General features: G+C 43.6%; 1 protein-coding gene across 1 annotated transcript; it reads right to left on the reverse strand.

Annotated features, from left to right (window-relative positions):
* Window positions 1–8194: 8194 nt before the first annotated feature.
* On the reverse strand, window positions 8195–11285 carry LOC125722250 (uncharacterized). Its single transcript, XM_048998462.1, has 2 exons — window positions 11276–11285; window positions 8195–10146 (listed from the first exon to the last, which is right to left on the reverse strand). Exons 1-2 carry the CDS (start codon window positions 11281–11283, stop codon window positions 9381–9383), a joined length of 774 nt encoding a protein of 257 aa, XP_048854419.1. The 5' UTR covers window positions 11284–11285; the 3' UTR covers window positions 8195–9380.
* Window positions 11286–13446: the final 2161 nt, after the last annotated feature.

Consider the following 13446-nt stretch of genomic DNA (forward strand, 5'->3'; position numbering starts at 1 on the left):
TCTATATACCTAAATTTGTTCTACACACCATGAAACAGGGCAGCAGCTGTAGCAGCCGAAGTGCAGACAGGGGCAGCAGCCCAAATGGCCTTTGACTGACTGTATAGATGTGGCTGATTCAGTCAGACAACGGTTTTCATGGTTTCATTCATTTGTAAATGTGTGGTGTAAAACTGATTACAGTAACCTGAAAAGGCTTCATTTGTTTCAAATTGGGAGAAGGTAGGGGCGGCATGGTGGTGCAGTGGTTAGCATTGTTGCCTCACACCTCTGGGATGCGGGTTCGAGTCTCCGCCTGGATTACATGTGTGTGGAGTTTGCATGTTCTCCCTATGTCGTCGTGGGGTTTCCTCCGGGTACTCCGGTTTCCCCCACAGTCCAAAAACATGCTGAGGCTAATTGGACTTGCTAAATGTGCATGTGAGAGTGAATGGTGTGTGAGTGTGCCCTGCGATGGGCTGGCCCCCCATCCTGGGTTGTTCCATGCTTCGTGCCCATTGCTTCCGGGATAGGCTCCGGACCCCCTGCGACCCAGTAGGATAAGCGGTTTGGAAAATGGATAGTTGGATGGAATAAGGTAAGTGATCTACTAGAGGTTGTAAAGCTCTTTAGAGAAGGGTTGTGAAAAATTCTGGTGAGGAGCTTCACTTCAAAATGGACCTCAGTGAGGCCAGGCAGAGACAGGTTTGTCCATAACACTTTACAATACTGGTCAACAAATAAGCATATATTTAGAAATGAATGCCAAAGTAACCATGAGTTAATGCATTTATTAACAATGTACACATCAGTAAATCCTGAAGCATGCCCCTTAACACCCAATGAAGTCATACAATTCATGTCTTTCTTACCTACTAACACATTTCTGACAAAAAAAAATTACTTAATTAATTAGTAATTAATACAATATTGTCTATTGCTCTGTTGTTTTACCTAAAGATGGTGGTGGTGGCCTAGTGGTAGGATACTCGCCGCTGGGCTAACAGGTGATGGTGGGTTTGAAACCTATGTCCAGCACTACCACCATTGGGTCCCTGAGCAAGACCCTTAACCCCAAGTGGCTCCAGCGAGACTGTCCCCTGTAGTTAGGAAATAGGAATCATTTGGGATAAAAGCATCTGTTAAATGCTGCATATGTAACCGAATGAATGTAAACCTAAAGACGGTGCCCTAAGTTGGTGATTTCCAGGGAGATTTTCTGCAGACATGTCCTCCCCGTGTCGTCGTGGGGTGTCCTCCAGGTACTCCAGTTTCCCCCCACAGTCCAAAAACATGCTGAGGCTAATTGGACTTGCTAAATTGCCCGGAGGAGTGCAAGTGTGAGTGAATGGTGTGTGAGTGTGCCCTGCGATGGGCTGGCCCCCTATCCTGGGTTGTTCCCTGCCTCATGCCCATTGCTTCCGGGATAGGCTCCAGACCCCGTGACCCAGAAGGATAAGCAGTTTGGAAAATGGATGGATTTTCTGCAGATATCATACTTTAAGTCTTTGTGAGGGTGCAGGGCAGCTTTGATGTGTTAGTACAGGAAGATACTTGGTACTCAGCCCTTAACGGTTCCACATCAGCTACATGGAAAGGCACAAAAACAAAGGTCTTGGAGCAGTTCTGTACAGAAACGTCTGCTTTAAGTCAAAACTATAGTCAACTGCCACCAACACAAAAAACAGGCAATTTTGGCTTCTCATTCACATACCCATGATCTGGATTGCTACATTCTCTGTTACACATATTTTTCTTTTAATTACATACTTACTTCATCAATTAGTTAATAATGATGTGCCCCATCAAGTAAAGTCATGAAATTATCATTAATTAACAAACTATCAATTATTATTGGTACGGGTCATTAAGTAACTGGAAATAGGCAAACTTTTATTAAGCATACTTAGTTCACTCAAGGATAAATTCATAATAAAGTGTCTTACCAAAAAATGAAATGACGCAAACATATATGCATGTCATTAACCAATATGTAGAGATCACATTCCCTTACCACTGTACATCGTACATTTTACACGGCAATAAAAACTTTCACAAAGATTTTTTTTCTTTATTGGAGGGTAGAAATTACATTAATGTTTTGCTGAAAACAAACAACAAGCAAAAGGAATGAAATTGTCCATATTACACTCTAGAAATTACCTTAAGTTTTCTGCTGCAAAGAACCAGCAAAAAAAAGACAGGGATCAAACAAAGAACATCAAGTGTCTTGAAAAAGCAATTTTTTTTTAAAAAATAGACTCAAAATGAGAAGAGACACTCTGGCTAAAGTCAGGGCGGCCCGTGGCATAGGCAATATAGGCAAATGCTAAGGGCGACATCCATCCAGGGGGCGCCACAAACGGAAGAAATGATGATAATGATGATGATGATGATGATGATGATAATGGGGCGGCATGGTGGTGCAGTGGTTAGCACTGTTGCCTCACACCTCTGGGACCCGGGTTCGAGTCTCCGCCTGGGTCACATGTGTGTGGAGTTTGCATGTTCTCCCCATGTCATCGTGGGGTGTCCTCCAGGTACTCCGGTTTCCCCCCACAGTCCAAAAACATGCTGAGGCTAATTGGACTTGCTAAATTGCCCGGAGGAATGCATGTGTGTGTGAATGGTGTGTGAGTGTGCCCTGCGATGGGCTGGCCCCCCATCCTGGGTTGTTCCCTGCCTCGTGCCCATTGCTTCTGGGATAGGCTCTGGACCCCCCGCGACCCAATAGGATAAGCGGTTTGGAAAATGGATGGATGGATGATGATGATGACGATGATGATGACGATGATGATACGTAACTTTCCTATGAGGCCACCGCGGCGCCCCCTCCACTTGTAACTCCCCTCAATAACGAACACAAGTTGATCTCTGATCATGGGCATTTATTCACATATCTATCTGGTCTAGCATGCCATGAGAACTAGATAAAAAAATATACATAAATCATAAAGTTAATCAGCAAAAACACAGGCATTCTCCTAAAAATAACCAAAGACAAACAAGAATACAGCTCGCTCACGCCATTAACTTGCAAATTGGACATAAAATCTCATACCTCATTGGCCGTGATAATTCAAGAGGAGTTAAAGAAATAAAATTTATGACTGCAGCTTATACAATAACTCCAATCCCCATGAATATTGACACTTATAAATTAAAACACTTTCTCAGCCTCATAACAAGTCCCGCGCTTACCTGATCGGAACGAAAATGTCACCAGCAAAACTGACCAGACCGCAACTCAAACGCCAGATTAGTTCCTCTATAGAAATACTAGAAAGCTCCTTAGAAACGTATGCCTTTAATTATAATTATGTTAATTACTAAATTCTTCATTTAAATCAAATACTGCTGCGGATTCAGTTATGTTTAAATCATTCTTATATTTAAATTAATTAAATAAATGTAAAGCAGCATAACTGATCCTAACAGCAGTTACACTCCTCCATCTGTTAGTTTTTAATTTAGGGCACTGTCTTATTATTTAATTTAGGTTTACATTCATTCGGTTTACATGTGCAGCATTTAACAGACGCTTTTATCCAAAATGACTTCAATTTCATAACTACTATATAACATGTGGTAACATCATCAAAATCACACTTTAGCTAGTTGATTTTTTAAAGACTGAACTGCACTTTAAAGTGTGACAAAGTGCTGCTCTGTACTTCTGTACTACTGGTAGAATCTGGAGGCCATTAGCTGGGAAAGATGAAAAGAATTGAGGTATGAACATTATGTAGTGAAGGTTTCGCAAATAAATCTGCCGATCAGCTGGCTGTCATGACTTTCACAGTCACAAATAATCCATGTTGTTGCACATTTAAAAACGATGTCTATGAATAGATATGAAGGTGATCAAAAGGCTACAAAAAACACTGACAAATCCTGACAATCCCCAGTCATAACAACCACTTTTGAAAGGCCAATACATCAAAATGTATTAGAAAACATATTGTAGGTCAGTGAAACGTGTCCCACCCCAGTGGTTAAATGACACAGAATTTGATGCACTCCCCAAAGGTGTAGCCCCAAGTAAAAAGTTTGGCCACAAAGGACCAAAGAATTGCTGAGATATGTTAACACACAGTGATTGGCGGCATCACCATCAAAATCATTTGAATGTGATGGACAAATCGCTTTGCAAGTCAAAAGTTCCTCAGGTGTCACTTATGAGGCTGGGTACTAAGACTATCCATCCATTCATTTTCTTAACCGCTTATCCCACTGGGTTGCGGGGGGTCCGGGGCCTATCCTGGAAGCAATGGGCACGAGGCAGGGAACAACCCAGGATGGGGGGCCAGCCCATAGCAGGGCACACTCACACACCATTGACTCTCACACGCACACCTATGGGCAATTTAGCAACTCCAATTAGCCTCAGCATGTTTTTGGACTGTAGGGGGAAACCAGAGTACCTGGAGGAAACCCCACGACGACATGGGGAGAACATGCAAACTCCACACACATGTAACCCAGGCGGAGACTCGAACCCGGGTCCCAGAGGTGTGAGGCAACAGTGCCGACCACTGCACCACCATGCCGCCCCCCTAGGTCAATCCATTCAACAGTTATTAGCCACAAGGCATGTTTACTTATTGCAACACCACCTAGTGGTGGAATGACACTATTTTTGTTCTTATTCCTCAGAATTGGGCCCCAAGTCCAGTCACCAAATCAATTTTTTCCAATCAAAGTTTTGTTGAGATATGGCCACACATCCTGTTCTGTAGCTTTGTCATCAAATTCATTGGAGGATAGTGGCCATAGCATCTGACTTTTAGTAACTTTTGGTCACAATCCCTTCTAGATGATGCACCCCAAATTTGATGATGATTTGATCAACAGCCTAGGTTTCCAAAAAACTTTTTTTTAAGAAAAATTCAAAATGACAATATGACAGACTTAATTAATGAGTGCGATCGAAGTTAGACAAGCCATGGCTTTAAACACACCAAAGATCATAATCCCAGGCTTAAGAATTTACATGCAGAAACATATCTTGAAATTTGGCCTGATGCTGTTGCTACAGGAATGAATGGATTAAACCCAAATTTGGTGAGCCAGTATTTTGGATGGGCCTCTGTCAAGGTGCCAAACTACAAAGTAGAAGATTGTACAAAATTTTTGGCCTGTGCAAAATAAGTAGGTTTTTTGAAAAATTCAGAATGACAGAAAATCCAATAAGGAAATTAACGGCAATGGATGAATTTGAATGGGGATGACCAAAGGATTCAGAGGAATGAAAGATCACAAATCTAGGCCAAGGGGTGTTAACATACTTCATATATCAAGTATAATACCCGTAAGAAATGAGTTTATTATAAGAATGTCCGCTAAAGTCAGCTAAAACTGCTTAATTTCATTCTTTTTAGCTTTGCTCTGACTTTAGCTGAGTATTTTGTTCACCCTGGTGCTTGTTGGTAATACCCCAGTGAGTACAGTGCACGCCCCCTCCCCCAAACGGATTCTTCCCACATAAATGTGCCAACTTCCTTCACGAGGGAAAGATTTGGGATCCATTTAGCCTTTATTTATTTGTAATAGAGTATAAACGACTCACATATTTTAATTAATTACTTACATTCAGTGCTGTGTGTGGTTGTGCATTGACTTTAATAGGAAGGAGTGTCTGCAGGTTTTCTGCCACACACAGGTACCAGCCCGTGTCCTTCCTCTCCAGTCGCCTCATTGTGACGCTGAGCACTTTATTAACTCTTTCATCACTGAGCTCCACAGGCCTCCCATCCAAACTCCCAGAATTCTCTACACAGGAGCCCCTGCCCATCCTATACCACATCATGTCAATGTAAATGTCAGTATAGTGACACTGAATACTGACAGTGTCTCCTTTCATAGGCGTCACCTCCTGTTTGTCCACAAGCTGCCCTGGAGATCCTGAAGACACAAATCAGAAACAAAGGAAGCACTAACGTTTGCATAACAATAAGATATTCTCACTATGATTATGAACCAGTAACTAGATGTTTATATCGTCTGTCCGTACATTTTATGCATATCTATAGCTATGACATTTGTCATATTACTTATCATACTTAACACGGGGGCAGCATGGTGGCGCAGTGGTTTGCCCTGCTGCCTTACAGCAAGAAGGTCCTGTGTTCAATCCCAAGTCCTTTCTGCGTGGAGTTTGCACGCTCTCCCTCTGTTTGTCTGAGTTTTCACCAGGCGCTGTAGTTTCCTCCCACGGTCCAAAAGCATTCAAGAGGGGTTGAATGGTGAGTCTAAATTGGTCCTGTAGTTGTGTGTGCACCCTGTGGTGTGTTGGTGATTCCCCAGGGTTGGTTCCCACTTGTGCCCAGTGTTCTTGGGATAGGTTCCAGTCCCCAGGCAACCCCAGTTGGAATTAAGTGGCTTCAGAAAATGGATGGATGGATACTTAACCCCCTGTAGAAGCCCATGTAAACTGATATGGTTACTTTTTCCACGCTACATTTATCATATTGGGAAAAATTTAAATGCATAGCAGCGGCCCTTCTACCTCCGACGAGCTAAAAGGTGTGGCACAAGTCCCCTTATCCTCAGGACACTTTATAACTGTGTCATCAAGAGCATCCTAACTGGATGCGTCGCCGGCTGGTATGATAGCCACACCACCTACCCCAGCAAAGCTCTGCAAGAAGTAGCACGGTGTGGGGAATATCATTATGAGATGAGCTTCCTGTCAGGGTCAGCTCCTGTTGTCCCAGTCTTGCATCCATAGCTTCTGGCTTTGACCTTGAATAGGATAAGTGCTACAGCCAATGGATGGATATTCCATACTTACATGCACTCCACACATTAATGTCAAATGAGAGTATAATTTTCTTTACATGCACTATTAAGTATTAACATGGTCTATATGAGTAATTATGTAACTAATATTAAATAAATTTAAAGAATATATACCATGCAGTGTTGGCCTCCCATCTGCAGGGTAGGCCACACGAATCCCAGCCATAGTCTGTGCCTATGCGTATAGACTTTGCATGTCCTGAATATGTCACATTAGACATGGATTGATATCAAGCTTGGTACTTCATGATTAAAGCTAAATCAATAACGTAAAACATTCCCATTTAAATATTCAATTGCTTGGAAAAAGGCCTATTTACCAATTAAACCAGTAGCAATAGCACATAAATCCATTAAATACACAGATTAAGTTTAATTTGGTCTCAGATATTACAAAACCTCATGAATAATACACTGACATTAGGTCCATATATTTGTGTGTTTTTTTTCCCCATTAGCCCAGCCTACTTATTGTCTCTGGGGAAAAGGATACGAATGAACTCGCATGTACGCTAAACATGACTTTATACACAAACACGGAATGTAGTGTCCAGTGTTCAAACTCATTGATTTCAGGTCATTTTCACCTGTTGAAATGATTGAAGACAACAAAAAGATCATTTAAAGCATAAATGCATTTATTTTCTAATTAGATGTCAGCAAAACATTAAAAATTTGTATGTAGTAATTGCAAGAAAACAAAAAGAAAACAAAATGTACCATTTTAAGTTTCTGGTACTGTGACATAACACTGATATCAGCGCATTTAACAACGTTACACATGACAGGCTAAACTATTCCTTCTAAGCTAGGTATCCTAAACTCAGTACGTCCAAACAAAAGCAAAAACAGAAATACTGTCACAGGTCCAGGGCGGATTGAGAGCGACAGCGTGTCATGGAGCAAGCAGAAACAGAGAGTGGACGACTCACTCAGGGATTCAAAGGAGGAAAGGGGAAAAACACTAGAGACACTAATAAAAACAAAAGCAGACCACGAGGGGTCAAAAACAAGACAAGGAACAACAGTAATCAAATAAGAAATCGGTCGGTGGGTCACAAGCTTTTTTTTTTTTCCCTCCACCACCCCCCCTCTGCGGAGGACCACTTTATTGTGCCCGAGATGTTATTTCAGGTGGAGTCTAGGACCCAACCTGACACGTGTGTATAGACAAACAGGCACACACATATACAAGCATACGTTCCCACCCTCATGCAGACATAAACAAATATTTACACATTCACCCAACATTTAGACACACAGAAATGAACGCTGTACACATACTCTCACTCCCCATATATACTCTATGTGGACCCCTATTTGTCCTCTGGCGAGGAGACCAGAAGATCACCCCGGACCCCGCAGTAGCCGAGAAGCCCACCAGCCCAGACCCCGACCAGCCGGCCAGCTCTTCCTCTCAGCCCCAAATGGCGAACAGGGAACGGGGGTGTGAAAAGACCCCATGCCCCCCTTCGCCCGCTCAGATGTGGTGTTGGTGTGTGTTGTTCTAAAGTGCTTTTAAAACAGGTGAAGGGCATGGCACTAACCACCCCCTGCCGACCAACAGCTGGTGTTAGCTCGGCCTCTCCCCAGAGCCCTCAATGTCTATGTGTGATTAAAATTGAGATGTGGGCCCTGGCACCAGAGGTAAGGCTGAATGAACAGACCGCCCTCTGGATGCCATTCTGTGTGCCCATCCCCAACGCCCTAAATGTATGTGTCATGAGAGAGTAAGTAATGAGAGTGTCTACGTTGTAGTGTATGAATGAGGTACAGGTGGTCGCGAGGGGACAGAGGAGGAATACCTACCCTGCATCCCAGCAACGCACCTACACCTCAAAGCCCTACATGTGTGGTGGTGTGATGGAGCGGGAGGAGGGAAGCATTTAGGGATGGGGAGGAAAGGAATGGGGGGGGGGCAAAATACCTCCCCCCCCGGAGCCAGCTCCCCCGCTGACCCCCATAGGCACTCCCCGTTCCCCGAAATCCATCCAGGGAGGGGGGCCCAGGCCCATCCAGACCGGGGCCCAAGGCAGCAGCACCACCGGGCCCCACAGAGCCCAAGGCGCCCCACCGGACCCCACTACAAAGGAAAAGCTACCCCCGCCCCAGCATTCAGTCAACTCCCAGACTGCATAAGACAAAAGACATCCAAAGACATTGTACCTCTCTGAAAGGTAGAAACGTTTCACCGCTCGTCCAAGCAGCTTTGCATGTGCAAATGCACAACCCCTCACTCAACAGAGGTAGAGGCATTAGGCACAACCTGTCTCCAATTTAACCTGCGGCCCTCTCATCATTTGCCAAAACAAAAATAATTCCCAGGAAAAAAACAGACCCAATTCACACCTCCACCAGGTGGACCACCCTTAACGACCCACTCTATTGGAGTAGGAGGGACTGGTTACATCTACCCGCAACTCCCCCCCCCCACTTTGTTTCACTCAACGAGCCCCCTTATACTACTTACCCAGGAGGATAAATATGTGGACACTTACTACCTCCCTCAGTCTGAAGACGCTGCTTGGATGAGCAGCGAAACGTTTCTAACTTTCAGAGACAAGTCCAGTTGCCACGAGTCAACCACCAGAGAGTATGGTCTAAGGTTGCCTGGTCCTTCTGTTCCTCTGTGGTGAAGGGTACCTTAAGGGTACCTTCACCACATTGCCATTTGACACTGACACCTTCACATTGCCTGCTTCTAAATCGCCAACGATCAGTTCTTCCAATAATAATTTGTCCACCTTAGTTTCAACAATATCCAAATTCATAGCATTCAGCTGGAATTCACTGTTTATAACTTCTACTGCCACATCCACAATTTCCAATTCAAATGCTTTTTCAAAAGCCTTTTCTCTAGTCTCCTCCACTTTGACTTCTCCAATTTGTACTTGTACAATTTCAAAATAAAATTTACTTTGATCTAAATATTCGAGATCAAACTGGCAGAGGTCTACCAGCACAGCTCCTATCTCCAGACTGTCTCGATGGTTGTCTACAGGCTTTATGGAGATTGTCCTGTTATTCATCACAAAAGCCTCCAACCCATGTACATCTATCCCCTTATCCCTCCCAAGCTGGCTAGTGGGTGGAGTTACTTGGGAGCACTCCTCTTCATCACCCCAGCAGATGATCTCTTCCCACTTGTCCCAGGCTTCCCAATAAGCATCATCCGTCCAGCTAACTGCCTTGGCAATTCGCCTTCGGGAATGTGACTCAGTGGAACTGTCAGCCTGGTCAGAAGGTGATTCTGCTGGGGAGCACAGCTCTTTCTCATCTCCCCAGTCAATCACCTCTCCCCACTTGTCCCAAGTTGCCCAGTATCTGTCGTCGCTCCAGCAAACAGCTTTCTCCATTCGTCTGATTCTGAATGAGGAAAAACAACATACAGGCAATGCAATGGAGCTGTCAGTCACTCCTGACATGTGGACTACACTTCTGCACTGACCCACACCTTCCCAATCAACAACCGCATTACTGCACAGGCAGAGCTGCTATCTTTGATCAGCTGGCTGGCGTGAGATTCTCAATTCCAGACAAGTCTGCACATTCATCTCCATATGTGTAACAGTCTTACTACCTTGTAAATAGTCTGGAGGGTTTGCAGACTACCCCAACACTTTTGAAAATCGAGGATGGGGGGGCCAGCCCATTGCAGGGCACACTCACACACCATTCACTCACACATGCACTCCTACGGGCAATTTAGCAAGTACCCGGAGGAAACCCCACGACGACATGGGGAGAACACGACCAAGAATATAGACTTAAATTAAAATAACCTTACTTGTAACAAATAATGCTGTTGGCACGTCAAACTGTCGGTGCAGCGGTAAGAAAATCGGGAGAAGACTAACAATAATAGAGGATTTATACATGGAAAAATAAGTTCACACAACACGTTATTCACCATGAACTAGGACATATCGCCGACTTTCTCTTTAGGTCACTCTATACATACATATATACACTTCGAGCACGCGCAGTACAACTCAACACCCCCTACCGTACAATCAAATTATGACAGACTGTGCACATATAACTGAGAGCATACATTTACATGCTAACAAATGCTAAATTAAATAAAACAATAAAACTGAGCATACGCTGGTCGCTCGAAAGACGCCAAAACACGGAAAAGAACCACAAAACATCCCCCCAAAAAACTAAACAATCAACATTAAAAGACTAAGTAACAGTCAAATGCAGTAATTTCGAAAATATTATTTTTTTTTATTATTATACTGGACATTTCTTCGCGTTTCGGGTGGTTCTTTGGGGAGCTTTCATTGGACCCTTTTCGGGACGTTTGTGGGTTCGCGGCCCGAAACACGGTTCGACAACCGGTACAAAACATTTTGGAACATCTGGTTCGTAACCCGATTTATTCGTGATCAGGACTGTTCGTGGGTCGAGGTACCACTGTACATACAAAGACAGATACTAAATAATAAGATAAGTTATACGATAAAATGGGAGCAGAAATGCAACGTACCTTGCCATCTTGGTGCAGAAAAGCAAGTGAAGCCGCATCTTTCAAACCGGTAGCTTCCCACGTGCGGAGGCATCAAATGTAACCAAGCAACAACATAACTAAATAATAACATCATAATACGTATAGTATTTATGTGATAATGACAGTTTTATAAGTTTTTTATTTACTTTTAGAAGTAAATAAGAAAAAAAATTGTGTAAGAACTGCAAAGCAAGAATATAGTAGTAAGCATGAATCACACATTCAGCTCTGGATAATATCAGACAATGACTTAAAGACACGTGAAATGAACTGCACTCTTGGAGTCTGTCTCTCCCCAAAGCACTATGCACGGTAACTTGTTTAATATGGGAATTATAAAATGACACTTTGGTAACATTTCAAACTGTTGTATCGCGATACATAGCGATCAGTATGTCGAACTGTCACGCCCAGCTCGTACGATCCTCATGTGTGCCATGCCCCCCTGATTATCCACGTGTGCTTCCCCATTATACCCAGCTGTGTCCGATTATTTTCGATTATTATAGTCCATGTCTTGCTTTCGTTCCTGGTCGGTCATTGATGTTAGTTAGTCGATGTTCGTGCTTCGTCCCGTTTTAGTGCTAATAAATCCCAGTTTCCCCGTGTTCTGCCTGCCTGTTTCCTGCCCGTGCGATCGCGCTCGCAACCAGCCCAAAACCTGACATGAACAAGGTTATACATCACACAAGCTTCCCACAAGAACCTGTAATTAGACTAAGCGCGTACCACACTGGGCCCGGCTGCCTTATACGGCAACCGAGCACGATCGCATCCCGCACCCCTCCCCAGTTCTGCCCCCCTGTTGCACTTACTGGTCCGGACGCGAGCACGTTTTGTCATCAACCTGCAACTTTTTGTGTGAAAGAAACATAAGAAGCAAAGCTGTGTACCACAATAGGGTAGAATTCATGGTTAATTTCGTGGCTTATTTGGGGCGGTTTTGAGTATGATGACACACAGATTTGTCAAGTATACAAAGCAGAGGTTTTTATTTATTCGTGCTGCACGTATAGGAAGATCCACACTTTATCAAATATCTCAGGCAGACTGATGCTGCGCGGGATACCGGTGCCAAAAAGGTATTGCGGTACCGCATTTTTGAAAGCTGTTCGGCATTACATTACATTACATTTCTTTAGTACTTGTACTAATTACACCATTTTCGCTTCCGCTAACTATGGGATCATGACGATGGACTCTATATAGCAAAACCACTGCCGAAACTAAGTTATACACTAAGTTAGATCTGCACCCATCATGCTATATAAAATACTAAAACGTCAGCTAGTTAAGTATGATGTCCATAGCTTCACGTCAGTGATTTATGTCAGGGATATACATTGACGTCATCAAAGTTTGATGTTTGAATAATAAATAGATAATAAAGCATAATGTGCTGCGTGGAAAGTGTTTTATATGTGATCAGGTCATCAGAGCTGTATTATGGGATGTCACCAAGACAGGTAATGCTAATACTTAAAAGTAAATAGCATAATCATACAATGATAAGAAAGAGAATAAGGCAAAAACGGGGCGGCATGGTGGTGCAGTGGTTAGCACTGTTGCCTCACACCTCTGGTACCTGGGTTCGAATCTCCGCCTGGGTCGCATGTGTGTGGAGTTTGCATGTTCTCCCCATGTCGTCGTGGGGTTTCCTCCGGGTACTCCGGTTTCCCCCCAGTGTCCAAAAACATGCTGAGGCTAATTGGAGTTGCAAAATTGCCCATAGGTGTGTATGTGTGAGTGAATGGTGTGTGAGTGTGCCCTGCGATGGGCTGGCCCCCCATCCTGAGTTGTTTCCAGCCTCGTGCCCATTGCTTCCGGGATAGGCTCCGGACCCCCCGCGACCCGATAGGATAAGCGGTTTGGAAAATGGATGGATGGATAAGGCAAAAACATTTCTTGAAATTTGGCCTGAGGGTGGCGCTACAGTGATGGATGGATTGAACCCAAATTTGGAATTAATAGTTGGAACTGACCTCTATCCATGTGCCAAATTTAAAAAAAGTTGCCAATCAGCTCTATGGGCTGCCATAGACTCCCATGGCAAAAAGCATAATAATAGTGAAAACTACTAAAAACTATAGGTATCCTAATAATAATAGACTGTCATCTCTAAATTGCCCACAGTGTGTGAGTGAGTGCAT

Source organism: Brienomyrus brachyistius, unplaced genomic scaffold (assembly GCF_023856365.1).
Source record: "Brienomyrus brachyistius isolate T26 unplaced genomic scaffold, BBRACH_0.4 scaffold37, whole genome shotgun sequence".
NCBI lineage: Eukaryota > Metazoa > Chordata > Actinopteri > Osteoglossiformes > Mormyridae > Brienomyrus > Brienomyrus brachyistius.